Raw genomic sequence first — 14,547 nt, forward strand, 5'->3', positions numbered from 1 at the left:
CTTCATTGGAAACAAATCCGGCGGCCGTTCACAAGTCAAAACATGGCACTGCTCTGAAAAAGGAGCAAGGGCTGTGAGTTGGAAAGTGTCACAGTTAGCAATTGCTAAAAGCACAGCTGCTGCTTCAACCTCTTTTTTTTTTTTTTTTTTTTTTCCCCTGGTCCTTGTACTTGCCTGGTGTAACTGGGTGATGTAGGAGTCTGGGGGGAACTGGCATGTGGCTCAGGTAATTAAAGTCTGTAATAGAGCACGAACGCATGGGGAGGCAGGAAGAAGTTTGTACCATCATTTTTAAGTGTTGCCTGGCTCATTTAAGCTCCTGACTTAGTAACTGTTCCCCACCCTTTCAAAATCCCCCCAGCCACACTGGAAACAGAACTCTCTGCCTGCTGCTGACAAGGACACATCTGGTGACATTTGGAGATGTTAGGCACTGGTGAGGCTGTGTCTCGAATCCTGGGTTCAGTTTTGGGTCCTGCACTATAAGAAGGACCTTGAGGTGCTGAAGTGTGTCCAGAGAAGAGCAACAAAGCTGGTGAATGGTCTAGAGAACAGGTCGTCTGGTGAGGAGCAGCTGAGGCAGCTGGGGTTGTTCAGTCTGGAGGAGAGGAGGCTGAGTGGAGACCTCATTGATCTCTGCAACTCGCTGAAAGGAGGCTGGAGTGAGGTGGGGGTTGGTGTCTTTTCCCTAGTATCAGGTAGCAGAACAAGAGGAAATGGCCTGAAATTATGCCAGGGAGAGATTTAGGTTGGAGATTAGGAAAAAATTGTTTCCTGCAAGAGTGGTCAGGCATTGAACAAGCTGCCCAGGGAGGTGGTGGAGTCACCATCCCTGGAGGTGTTTAAGAAATGTGTGGACGTGGCCCTTTGGGCCATGGTTTGGTGGCCATGGTGGTGCTGGGTTGATGGTTGGGCTTGAAGATCTTGGAGATCTTTTCCAACGAGAACAATTCTATAATTCTACGACCTTGAGACTCTGCAAGCTGAAGTGCCACTGCCTTAAGGGACAGTTTATGACGGCTGGCACCAGGAAATGGGGATGCTTCAGACTGATGTGCCTACAGTGGCCTTGGAAGTTTCCTGCTCAAGAGCTGTTAAAGAAATGCTAAATTTATATATTTAGTCTTTTAAACCAGCTCTTTCCTGAAATTTAGAAGCTTCTCTTCAGACCGTGCTGCTGCCCAAGTGTTATTTTTTCATCAGGGCAACTGAAGACAGGGCTGCACTGCCAGAACAAGTTTACTGTTGAAATTTAAACATTTGTTTTACCCTCCTTCTGTCGTTTATGTGGTCAGCTAGACTTCAGAAAACAAAAAACCTCCGAATGTCATACTGCTTTAAATAAGGAAAAGAACATTCCCATTCTCCCAAGCAGCCTCTGTTTGCATTAAAAAACAGATGAATCTGTTTGGATCAGACTTACCAAAACAAACAGAGTGTACTTTGGATTAAAAACTGAGGGATGGTAAATTTGCCTTGGAATTAAACCGTCCTGAGTAACTGGAAATTATGACCTCATGGTGTCTATTGGACTATCTGAGCTGCCACAGGACGTATCTGGGGCTTGTCCTTCCTAGGAGTTAGCGGTCGTAATTTGTAACGGTCGTGCTCTGAGCCCTCCAAATGTCAGCATCCTGTTTACTTGCGTTTGAGCCCAACAGTTATTACATCTTATGTCCCCAGTTTGTGCCATTGGAAGAATGTAGCCTGTGATACATAGCATGGATACCTCCTCTGGCTGAGCTGACCCTCAATTGTTCTTGGGTTCCTGGATGAAGACGTTATGCAGAGTTCTGGCTAAATCAGAAATTACGTTTGTCAGGGTAGGATGGAGAAATGGAATCATCATAGAATGGCTTAGGTTGGAAGGGACCTCAGAGATCATCTACTCCAACCCCTATGCCATGGGCAGGGATGCTTCCCAACTAGACCAGGTTGCTCAAGGCCTTGCTCAGTCTGGGAATTCTACAAATTTATGATTTGTAAAAGTTGTTTTGGGGTGAGTAATAACCTGTTTCTTTCAGCAGTAGCGATACCTTTTGGGGCATGAGGTGCACCATTTATTTCCTATGTAACCTCAGGGGTGGCTTTGCCACGGGTATGTTTATATTTGGCATTCTGAATGGCATCTAAATATGTAGCTTGCTACCAGGTTGTATGAAATGAGAAGAAAGCCGAAGCCCACGGTGTGGCTGCTGTTTCCAAGCCCCTTTCTAATGAGCAGAAGTGGTTCCCTCCTGCCTGGCAATGAGCGTAATTCCCGAAATGTCTGGTTTTATTGCTTTGCCCACACCAAATGAACTTCCTCTGATCTTTATTAACTGAATGCTTAGTCTTGTTTGACATGCAAATACATTGCAGGCTGAGACTGAGGGGTACATGAAGGTCAAATAAGTGCCTTGCATATTTTATGTCAGACTTAGAACAGGAGTTTATTACAGTTTCTGGGAGCAAAATTCACAGGTTCACAGACTGCATTGGATTGAAAGGGACCCTCAAAGGTCATCTTGTCCAACCCCCCTGCAGTCAGCAGGGACACCTCCAACTAGAGCAGGCTGCCCAGGGCCACATCAAGTCTTATCTTGAATGTCTTCAGGGATGGGGCCTCAAATACATCCCTGGGCAGCCTGTTTCAGTATTTCACCACCCTCATTGTAAAGAACTTCCTCCTGATGTCCATCCTAAATCTACCCTGCCTCAGTTTCAAACCACTGGCTCTTGTCCTACCTCTACAAGCCCTTCTAAACAGTCCCTCCCCAGCCTTCCCTTAGGTCCCCCTCAGATATTGAGATGTAGCTCTAAGGTCTCCCTGGAGCCTTCTCTTTTCCAGGCTGAACAGCCCTAGGTCTTTCAGCCTGGCTTCACAGGAGAGGTTCTGCAGAGCTCTGATCATCTTGGTGGCCTCCTCTGGACCTGCTCCAGCAGGTCAGTGTCTCTTGTGTTGGAGGCCACAGAGCTGGACACAATACTCCAGGTGAGGTCTCATCAGAGCATAACTTCTTGAAAGACAGAAATAAAGCACTTGATTCTGTTATGCTGGAGTAATGACACGGAACAGTGCATCACTGTGAGTTTTGTCTCCATTTTTAAATGTCCTCATTTGGTATATTAAAGGACAGGCTACTTGGAAGTTACCACTCCTGGAGCTCTTTTCCCCATTTGGCCTTTAATTTGGGCTGTTACCCCCATTGTAAGTTCTCTGATCATCTTTCTTAGTGTTTGAAATTCCCAGGAGCATACTCATAGTTACTTAATAAGTTGCTGAGTTTAATCACTTCATGTTGGTCATTAAGAAATAAGTTAATTCTTTGAGTCCTCTCTGTCTGTAAAAACCGGAAGTGCTCTCCTGACATCACTTGCTCAGAAGTTTTTTGACAATAAATTAAGCAAATGAGTTCTTACTATGTTTCCCTGTTTTGTTTTCTTGTGGTTTTTTTTTTCCATTGCATTCAATGTTTCTCCTCCTTGTCTGCTGCACTTTTTGTTTCCTTCTGTCTCCTCTTTGTCCTTTCCAGATACTTGCTTCCATGTGAAGGCTGTGATACTGCCTGATGGTTGCTGCCTCTCGGGTTTGCATAAATTCACCTGGGAAGAGTCTTTGTGCTGGTTTCTGTGCAATTCCTTTTCTTGGCTGTGAGGTGCTGTGATAATTCCCACACTAAACAAAACTTGGGTTTGTGTTGCTTGTGTGAAAAGACACACAGCATGAAGTAATTCCACCAGTCAGTGCTTGTGGACCAGCCTTCTATTGGTGGGGAGCAGTGAATTCTCTTAAAAGAGACAGCAGTGAATGGGGTCTGTGGTGGAGCATCTGCATGGTGCCTATCTTTCTCCTTCTCTTCTCCCCCCCCTTAATTTCTTTTCTTCCCTAAACTCATAAAATCAAGCTACATTCCAGGCTTCTAGTGAAAATACTGTCTTCTGCTGGCACCATCTGAGGCTCAGCAAAGAAATGTTGCATAAATAAAAAATAAACAGCAACCACCAATCATGCAAGGATTTTTAAGTTTTGGAGCACAGGAACAGCAGCATAGCAGCTTGTGTTCACGTGGAGCAAAAAGAGGCCTAGGCCTACAGCTACCTGTATTGCTCAGAGGTGATGGCAGCTTGTCAAACCAGGACACATGGAAAGAGATCTGTGCCCTGTGGTGTGACACTGGACTTGTGAGATAACACACCCAGCAACTTTGGTACACTGAAGATAGCAACAGCAGTGGTAGAGGGTGCAGCATTCTGCGTCATGCTGAGCACATACCTGTGTGCTTTCAGCTTTGAGGGTTCAGCACCCTCCTTAGGTTCTTCAAAGTGGGGCTTTGACCATGAGCAGGTGAAATGAATGAGGCAGATGAAATGCTCTACTGTAAAGTTGGTGTAGATTTGGTGGTGTCCCATTCTTGGTCACAGCCCCGTAACAGGGCTGACATAAGGGTGTCAGAATTGTGACTGGTCCAAGCCCAGGAGAACCCCATATTAGATGTGCCTGGAGGGCTCTGGAGCAGCTCTGTGTGTTTGAAGCAAGGACTGGTGGTTTGAGTGTGCCCAGTTTGAGGTTTCTGTGAGGAAGCCTAAATTTAGCACAAATCCGCACTGCCTGATTTTAATATTTGGCTGCGGTGTGAGGCTCTGCCAGAGCTACCCAGCACTGGGGAGCACTGCTGAGGTTTGCCTCCATGCTCTGAAACAGCAGCTGGACTTCAGGTCTGGGGCTTTCCTCCCTACATGTACAACTCTAAAGGCATGCATTTTGTGAGACCTACCCTCTGTAGTTTCCTTCACAACACATTCTGCCACTGTGGTTAACACAGATCTGGAAGCAGTGAGCTGAGGCCGCTCTGCAGAGCTCTGCTTAACACCTTCAGTAGTCTTTTGCCTTGCCTTTACAACAGGCTCTGACCCCTGCTGAGCATGGTTTGCTAAAGTGAAAGTAGAATTGTTAGCTTGCCCTGGTCACTGGTTTGCAGTGCCTGAGGTGGTTGCTGTGCAGCTGCTTCGGGGCTGAGGGACAGGACACAAGTCCCATAGCATCAGAGCAGGGATAGCTGCCAGGGGATTAGGATGAGATTGCTCCTAAGTGCAATAATAATCAACTGTGCTTGTGTGGATGTAGATGTTTGGGTCTGGAGAACACACTGAAGCATGCTGTAGGCTATCCATTGTGTCTCTAACTAGGTCTTCGGTGGGGTGGGGAGGATCTGGTCAAGGGAATGGGTTTGAAAAGCTCTTAGCAACATTCCAAACTGGTGACAGTCATGTGATTCAGTGGCAGCATTCATATCATAGAATGGTTTGGGTTGGAAGGGACTAGATCTGCCCCCCTGCCATGGGCAGGGACACTATACCAGGTTGCTCAAGGCCTCATCCAGCCTGGCTTTGGAACACCTCCCTGGGCAAACTGTTCCAGTGTCTCACTACCCTCACTCTAAAGAATTTCTTTCTAATCTCCAGTCTAAATCTGCCCTCCTCAAGCTTCAATCCATTTCTCCTCTGCCTGTCACTACAAGCCTCTGCAAAAAGTCCTTCCCGAGCTTTCTTGTAGCCAGGTACTGGAATACTGCTCTAAGGTCTCCCTGGAACCTTCTCTTCTCCAGGCTGAACATCCTTAAGTCTCTCAGCCTGTCCCCACAGGAGAGATTCTCCAGCCCTCTGATCATCTTTGTGGCCTCCACTGAACCCGCTCCAGAAGCTCCATGTTCCCAGTTCTGCTGGGGGCACCAGAACTGGCCTCAGGGCTCTAGATGGGGTCTCACAAGAACAGAGCACAGGGGCAGAATCCCTTCCCTGTCCTCTGTTCTCACTGCTTTTGATGCAGCCCAGCACATGGCTGCTTTCTGGGCTGCCAGTGGCCATAGTTGGCTCATGTTGAGTTTTTCATCAGCTGATACTCCCAAGTCCTTCTCCTTCAGGCTGCTCTCGAGTCCCTCCTCACCCAGCCTGTATTTGTGCTTGGGATTGCTTTGACCCAGGTGTAGGGCCTTGCACGTAGTCTTGTTGAACTTCATGAGGTTGGCTTGGACTCACATCTCAAGTGTGTCCAAGTCCTTTCCCTCTAATGTGTCAAACAGACCACACAGCTTGGTGTCACCTGCAAACTTGGGGAGGGTGCCTCCATCCCACTGTCCATGTCACTGACAAAGATATTTAACAGCACTGGTCCCAGTACTGACCCCTGAGAGATGCCAGGAAGTAGCCAAGGCTTCACTTCTATTCTGCAAAGGATTATTCCTTCAGGAGTAGAAGGCAGCTCCTGTTCCCAAACTCCTCTTGCTTTTCTTACAGAACTTGGGGTGAAAAAAAGGTTGAAAGTGTTAAAAGGAAATGAAAAGAAATATATCGAAATTGTGTGCGGTCTGTGATGTTGTTACAGGATGAGTTGTTTTGGAGGAAATGGGGAAATACTGTCCAGTCTGAACTTAGATACTTTACTTGATACAACTTAAAAAGCTTTGGACTGGATCCAGGTTGGTTCACTAAATAGACTTCAATGCTGGCAATTATAGTTTTACATTGACTGATTCTATGATTCTGTGATTCTATGATTGTCATTCCAGTTAAGCCATGAATTACTGTTAATTAGAGTTCATGCATCTCTAGGATGAGAAGAAAAGGCCTCAGGTTGCACCAGGGAAGGTTTAGGTTGGACCTTAGAAGAAACTTCTTCACTGAAAGAGTTCAGACACCGGAACAGGCTCCCTTGGGAGGTGGTGGAATCTCCATCCCTGGAGGTGTTGAAAAGAGGCAGAGGTGTGGTACTGAGGGACATGGTTTAGCACCAGATTTAGTAGAGTTAGAGAATGGTTGGTCTCAATGATCTTAAAGGTCTTTTCCAGCCAAAACAATGCTGTGATTCCATCATCTTTTCCACTTGAAAACCAGAAGGGAAGGATACCACTCATCTATGTTGGACTCCGATAACTGTCAGCCTCACCTTGTATGATGTTTAAGTGTAAAGCAGGAATGTTAAATACACCAAAACGAAGACTGTAAGGAATTGTAATTACAGGACAATTGGAAGTCTCAAATGAATTAAACCAATTATCTCTCCACCCCTCCCTAATTTATTTCAGGTTTATGACTCCAACTGTTGTGACAGCGTTCTTCTGGAGCTGCGGGAGTATCTGCCAAAATACTTTGGGGTCTGGTCACCACCTACTGCACCAAATGGTACTGTTCTAATTTTATCTGTTAAGCCAAACCTCCTGCACAAATCTGCTGGAGACTTTTATTATTATTATTTGTTTTGTTTTGTTTTTCAGTTGCGAGCTCCGTAGGGCTTTTAGGGGTTTGTTTTGTAATGCACTAATGTTGCCTCTAACACCTGGTTCCAGTTTGCAGTCCTCTGACTGGGATTCTCCTCCCAGGGGAGATGGGGCATGGCCATTTGTATGGGAAATGTTTCCAGAGTAGCTGGGCCTGAGGTGTGTTGCCCTGGAGCTGCTGCTCTGGTCTGGGTCATGTCAGAGGAGTGGGCTGGTTGCATGTTTATGGCTGCTCAGGCCATCAGAGCAAGAAGCAGGCAGTGTGTGGGTGCAGAAGGAAGCAAAAATGGGGCCTAAGAGAAGAGGTTCAAACTGGAATCTGCTGCTGAGTTTCCAGAGGTTGGATCCTATCACCATACCATATCATACAAAGCAGTTATTTCAGCAGGTACCTTGCTGGGATGTTCTACTTACCATCTTCTGTTGTTGGGTTGAATGGCACAAAGCTCTGTTGTCTGAACTTTGTGTTTGTATAACATGGTAGGAGCCAGGAAGAAAAAGGTATTTGGAGGATAATTGGAAGATTGCCTCTTCAGGAGAAAATGGATGTCACTGATGCATTTAAAACAGAAACTAGCTTTTTTTTTTTTTTTTTCCTAGGGAACTGGAGCTTCTGGAACATGTAGAAACAAAAGGCTGCCATCAAGTTGACTTAAATAGATGGGCACCAAAACTAGATGCTGTGCTCCCTATATATATCTCTGTCACTTGATAGACTTGTTTTCCAAAGAGAGTAGTAAGACTGTGTCCAAAGACCTTGTCTAAACTCTGCAAAAAGAAAAGCAAGGAGGATTGTGGAGTACCCAGCACTTTCTTGGCTCAGCTTTGCCTTCATGCTTTCCTCTTTGGCACTAACTCAAGTAGCTCTACCAGAGCTATCTTTTTCCTTCCTTCATCATTTTATGTGTGTCGTGGAGCTTGCTTAACGTCCCCTCCAAATTGCAAATCAATTCTTTCTATTCACAGAAGGATCTTCAGATGTAAAAATACGTGGTCTAGCCAAGATCCTGTAATTCAAAGCATCCCTGCTTTACTCTGGGAATTGACTAGCTCTGTGCACCACGAGGCTGAGTTTTGGCAGGTCTCCACCAGCTGTCCCGACATAGCCCTTAGGAACAATTGTTTAAAGGAAGAGGAACCTCTGATTTTGTTTGATTTGCTTCTTGAAAAGCCTGTGCACCATGAGGAGCCCTCTTCGCTGAAAGCTATGGCAAGGGGTCAAACAAAACACTGCATTGCCAGCTCTGTTATCTGTAGTATTAATGAGTTTTGTGTAGTCTTGATAGGAATCAAATTCACTGGAGATAATGAAGCTTGCCAGAGCGCACGTGTGCTGGATGCATGCAGAGCTAAGGAGGCAGCTATTCACCTTAGAAATCATCTGCTCTTTAGCAGCTATTTGCAAACACAGTTTTGCTAGTGCCAGATGTGGAGGAAAACCTCTGCCATGCATTTGTGTGCATCAGTGCTTGGCACCAGAGGGGAAAGTCTTGTGTTTAAGACTGTGTCAAAAGTAGGAAAACGAGGCTAGAAAAATAGGGAGGAGGGAAGCAACTACACAGAGGAGGAACCTGGAGAAGCTATTTTTGGGAAATAAAAGATGGATTTGTTTACCTGTCCCCCCAGATGAGCTGTGGATTAAGCTCTGGTTCAAAAGATTTAACCATGTGTTTAGCTGCTGTGGTGTATGTATCCCAGTGGCATTAGCTGAGGGAATCTAGCTGTAGGAAGTTACCTAGGTCCTAAGTGTAGCTTGAGAGTATATTCGTAGGGTTTTGCTGCCTTGACACTGGAAACCTGACCTTTCCTTTGGCAGTCACTGCTCTACAGCTTCTGGGAACACGGCTCCATACCACCTCTGAGTAGTCAACCCACTAATCCCTTATTGTTGCTGAACTGGGCATAGATAACTTCTAAACCCTCCCCAAAATCAAACAGTCTGTCAGTTTCCAAAGTGTAATTGCTGCATGTCCTGAACTTGATGTATTGTGTCAGAGTGTGGAGTAACAAGGGCTTGCCTGGTTTGCAGGGCAGAAAGAGGAAGGCCCTTGTGTCACATAAACTACTTCTGTTACTGAGGCAAGGAAGGAGGAGGGCTCTTGGGTGAGTGGTGTCTTCTATCTGCAGCGTCATAGCTGTTATGTTAGGTAGAAGGTTAAGAGTTTGAGAAGCTTCATACAGACTTGAAGAGAATCATAGGCTTGTGGTAGGAAGTAAGCAGCAACTTCATTTAGGACTGCTCCGAACTTGACTTGTGAGCATCTCTAAGTTCCCATGTGGCAGGTAAGCAGCGACTGCAGTGGGGAAGGTGGAGAGCACAAGGGGTTTGTTTTCTTAGAGAGGTATTTAGGGAGAAACATCAGTCTGCTCTGCTGAGAAGAGTGGATGAAACTGCTAGCTAAAAGGGGAGAAATGAAGTAAGTGTGACAGAAAAAATGGACATGATAGTCAGAGTATCAATGAAATCCGTCAAAGAACTGTCCTGATGAAATCTCACACCTAGTAGTATAGTGACAGCCCCTCTCCCTAAGCTGATCTAAAACTGGAGCGAGACAGTTTGATTTGAACTTTGGTTCACTGGCACTGTGGGCATTTGGAGTTTGTTATTAATAAAGAAGTGCAAAAGTTGTTAGGAAGATGCAGGAGCCGTGTCAAGATTCTTCTGTCTCCTGCTGAGAGTTCTGCTTTCTGCTGCCTGCTTGTTGCCCCTGCATATTTATTTTCCTCCAGTAATTTTACTGCTACTCATTTCATTCTGTGCTCTCATTTTTGTTGCCCAAACTGAGAACAGGGTCAATAAATATAAGCTGGCTTCAAACCTTTCTTTTCTTCCCTTGTTGCTGGGAGCAAGTGAAGCTTTTCCCTCTTATTCATATGTTTTGAGAGGTGTCTTGCAAGTTTGGAGAAGTAGTCAGATGCCTCAAGTTATGCTGTCACTCGTGATTGCAGTGAGGACTGAAGGGATCAGCACGTACGTGCTGGAGTCTGTGGTGGTTCCTGCCATGCATACTTGCTGAGTTCTGGTGGGCTTTCGGTTTGTCTCCTCTGGGACTGTAATGAAATATGTAAATAATGTGTCAGGCCACATCTTCATGCCTCCTTCCCTGCTGCTGCAAAATAGAAAAGGGGAGGGAGGGCAAGCCTCTGAGGAATCATTTCTTTAAATCTTTGAAATAGGTAGTCAGGATTATCCACCAAAGCTCAGACAGAAAAATCCCTATGAAGTCCTTTCCCTGCAGGGGTTTTTATCTTAACCTGGTTTGAGATGGCAGATGCATCATTTTCAGAAGCACAGGGTTAGCAGTGCACTGCATCATCATCATGCAGAAAACCTGAACTGCTGGAAAAACCTGCAGGGTTTTTTTGATTTGTTTTGTTTTGTTTAGCAGAACAAGGAGGAGACTGCTGTAGTTTTTTAAGCTCAGCTGCAGACTTGGTGATGGCCTTGAGAAGGACACTTGGGGTCAGATCCTCAAAGATTGAGAGTACCTGACTTGAAAAGGTGGAGCAGCAATGACTACTGATGTCTGAATCCAAAGCTTCCTTTGTTTGCCTTAGTCTTAATGCCTGGAGATATTGTAGAGGTAGCTGTTGAAAGCTGTGTGATTCACAGGTAGCACTGGGTTGAAAGGGACCCTCAAAGGTCATCTTGTCCAACCCCCTGGAGTCAGCAGGGTCACCCCCAACCAGGTCAGGATGCCCAGGGCCACATCGAGTTTCATCTTGAGTGGGGCTTCAAATACATCCCTGGGCAGCCTCTTCCAGTATTTCACCACCCTCACTGTAAAGATCCCTGATGTCCAGCCTAAACCTACCCTGCCCCAGCTTCAAACCATTCCCCTCATCCTATCACTACAAGCCCTTCTTAAACAGTCCTTCCCCTGCCTTCCTGTAGGTCCCCTTCAGATACTGAAATGCAGCTCTAAGGTCTCCCTGGAGCCTTCTCCTGAGGCTGAACAGCCCTGATTCTTTCAGCCTGACCACACAGGAGAGGTGCTGCAGCTCTCTGATCATCTTGGTGGCAGTAAGTCCATCCTTTGGACTTGCTGCAGCAGGTCCATATCTCTCTCATGTTGGAGGCCCCAGAGTTGGACAGAGCTTGCCATGCTGTTTTAATGCAACCCAGGATGCCACTGGCCTTCTGAGCTGCAAGTACACACTATTGGTTCATGTCCAGCTTCTCATTCACCAGCACCCTTAAGTCCTTTTCTGAGGTTTTGGGATCTTTCAGTAGCCCATAGAGCTTGAAAACAATGCAAATAAGAACAAGACAGCAGCAGGAAAAATGGAAGCTTTAGCACTCAATGCATTTATGAGGCTGCAATAAGAAAAAATAAGTTCTTTCTTACAAGGCTTTATCTGTGGTGCTGTTGGTCTCCCTGCAAGGACAGAAAGCTGCTTGAGAGTGTGGATGTGCACTGAACAGATGTAACACAGTCCTAATTCTGAGCTAGCAGAGGGATGAAGTCTTAACTACTAATTCCAGAAAGTGTGAGAGAGATGAGTCATTTGTGGATAATTCACAGGCTTTGCCACATAATTAGTGTTTCCCAGGGTTAGTGTTAGCTCCTCAAGTTATTTTAATGCTTAATGTTTTTTAAAATAGTAATTGTTGCATTTTTAGGACGTCAGTAAGGGAAATAGTCTAGCTTAACGGAGCTGAAATAGATGGGGAATGAAAATGTGACAGATATTAGAACTTTCAAATGTTTTGGGGGTGCTGAATGTTGGTGCTGGTGCTTAAAAAGGGATTTGGAGCAGAGGACCATGGATAACTGTGGGTGCTCTCTGGGTGCCTTGAATGGAAAGGGCACAAAAGGATTGTGCTGCATGTTGTCTGAAGGGGGGAAGTGTGCTGGGTTTGGAGAGATTTCCTGTGTGATCTGCTCTAGGTGATCCTGCTCTGGCAGGGGGGTTAGACTGGATGATCTTTCAAGGTCCCTTCCAGCCCTTAACATTCTGTGATTTTGTGATTTAAGCTCTACTTTATGAGCTAGGTTCACTTTTTGTTGCTTTACATAAATAGATGTTTTACCATACTTTATATACAGTTATGTTTTGGGCTTGATAAGAAAACTGCATCTAAACAATTTGTGTAATTTATGTCTTGCAATTTGTCTAGTTTTTGTATTTGTAACAGTTTTGAGTCCAGAGGTTCTCACAACATATTCCAAAGCAGTTTGGAGTTGGTGGTGAAGGGACTGCAACCATTTTCTGCGATGGTTTTATATTAGTTTTTTTCTTCCCAACTCCCATAGCAAACCTCTGGCTCAGTGCTTTTGAGATCTAAGTACTGAAAGCCTTGGTTTTCATCTAGTTGTTGTTTTCTGATTATTTTTGAGTGATGACACAAATCTGCTAACAGTGATACCTGTAACATGCAAAAAGAGTGGGTGTGAAGGATGACACTTAAGAGTTTTGCAGTTGTTGTCTCAATAACACATAGCTAACAAGTTATGGATAGGTTATAACCAGTTACATAGATTTAGATTATGCAGGAGTCACCAGTGGTTTCCCAAACCCCTGCCAAAGCTGTGTCAACAGCTGACTGAATTACATATTCACAGATTGCATTGAGTGGGAAGGGACCCTCAAAGGGTTCAATCCCCTGATCCAGCCCCCCTGCAGTGAGCTGGAACACCTCCAACTAGATCAGGCTGCTCCGGGCCACATCGAGTCTGATCTTGAATGTCTCCAGGGCTGGGGCCTCAACCACATGCCTGGGCAGCCTCTTCCAGTATTTTACCATTCTCATAGTAAAGAACTTCTTCCTGACGTCCAACCTGCTCCAGTTTCAAACCATTTGCTCTAGTCCTATCTCTATGAGCCCTTCCACACAGTCCTTTCCCAGCCTTCCTGTACTTCCCCTTCAGATACTGAAATGCAGGTCTAAGGTCTTCCTGGAACCTTCTCTTCCCCAGGCTGAACAGCCCAAGTTCTCTCAGCCTGTCTTCATGGGAGAGGTGCTGCAGCCCTCTGATCATCTTTTTGGCTGTCTTCTAGACCCTTCAAGTATAAATACTTTGAATAGGAAAAGTGGCACCTGCAGTTCAGGTGGTACAAAATACACTTCCTGGTATGGAGAGTATTTGTATCACTTCTTCTTAGGGGACATCTAGTGAGTAAATACCAAGTGTGTTTGCTGTCTGTGGCTTCTCAAACTTAAGTATGAGTTATTTTAGCATGGGTATCCCTGCAGTTACAACTAAGAAATGTGGGTTATGGGCGAGCTAGTCTATAATGAAGCTCTTGTTGCTGTAGCTGGATTGATTCTGTAGTCCAGAGGACATGGAATGATACAGTGAGTTTGCAGAAGACTGTAATTTTTAAAATATGGTATTGAATTACCAGGCTTTCTTGAGAAGGACTTTATATTAATAACAGCAGGCATCTAAGGATTAAATCAAACTTGTTTCAGATTGATACATACAGCCTTTGGGGTAAACTAGGACATTTGATCATGACGGTGTAAAAACTGAAGCTCTAGGTAGGACTTACTATAAGTAATTAACGTCCCTTTCATTTGTTATCCTTAAGTGTTTCTACTTATTAATTGAAACATTGCTAGTTCCCTTTATCTTGACTCTATAACTGGTTTTGTTACCTGTTGGTACAGCTATCAAAACAAGACCCTTTGGCCCTTGTCTCTCCTCAAACTTGAACTGTTTTTGCTTTCTCTGGCAGGCCCATTTTAGATCATGCTGCAGGAATGGGGAATAACACAATGGGTTTGTGTCTTCAGAGTACATGAAAGCCAAAAAAATACACTCATGGAACAGGCTGTGCCTGAAAGAAAAGCAAACTTTAGTGTGAAGTTCGTGACTGACAACAGGTGCACTTGCAGAAGCTGATGTGAAGAATGAGATGTGTGGTAATGCTGTGTGTTGTCTTGGTGCACGTAGTGTCCTGGCAAGGGCTGCAGATCGCTGCAGGCTTCCTCGAGGCAGAGCTATCTGTGAGTCAGGCAGGTGCTGGAGTTTGTTTTCCTGTTGTCTTCTGACAATCACTGCTGTACATTGTGTTAGTAATAATCTCTGACCTGTGCTGGAGAAAAGCATGAACCAGTTTGACCAGGTTTTAGATACTCCTTTAAATGTTTAGGTGCTTCAGGGGCTTGGATTTTTTTAGTCCAGCCACCCCAAAAAGGGACTTTTGGAAGTGGATGAAAGGCAGCCTAGGATTTGAGGGCAGCCTAGGATTTGAGGAGTGCTTTTCCCGTGAGAAATGAGTATGGATGGGAGCGGGATAAAAAGAAGAAAAATGAGATGCATTTTGGCTCCTGCAGGGTAGA

At 45.2% G+C, this 14,547-nt stretch overlaps 1 protein-coding gene across 1 annotated transcript in view; it reads left to right on the plus strand.

The window, feature by feature from the left end:
* The window catches only part of IPMK (inositol polyphosphate multikinase), a 49,249-nt gene that overhangs the window by 19,397 nt on the left and 15,305 nt on the right, over positions 1 to 14,547 (plus strand). The window contains exon 3 of the mRNA XM_054382238.1: positions 7,065 to 7,161. Within this exon, the coding sequence (XP_054238213.1) occupies positions 7,065 to 7,161 (97 nt within the window). The remainder of the gene's footprint in view (positions 1 to 7,064; positions 7,162 to 14,547) is intronic.

The sequence above is a fragment of the Indicator indicator genome, chromosome 7 (genome assembly GCF_027791375.1).
Source record: "Indicator indicator isolate 239-I01 chromosome 7, UM_Iind_1.1, whole genome shotgun sequence".
Classification (NCBI taxonomy): domain Eukaryota; kingdom Metazoa; phylum Chordata; class Aves; order Piciformes; family Indicatoridae; genus Indicator; species Indicator indicator.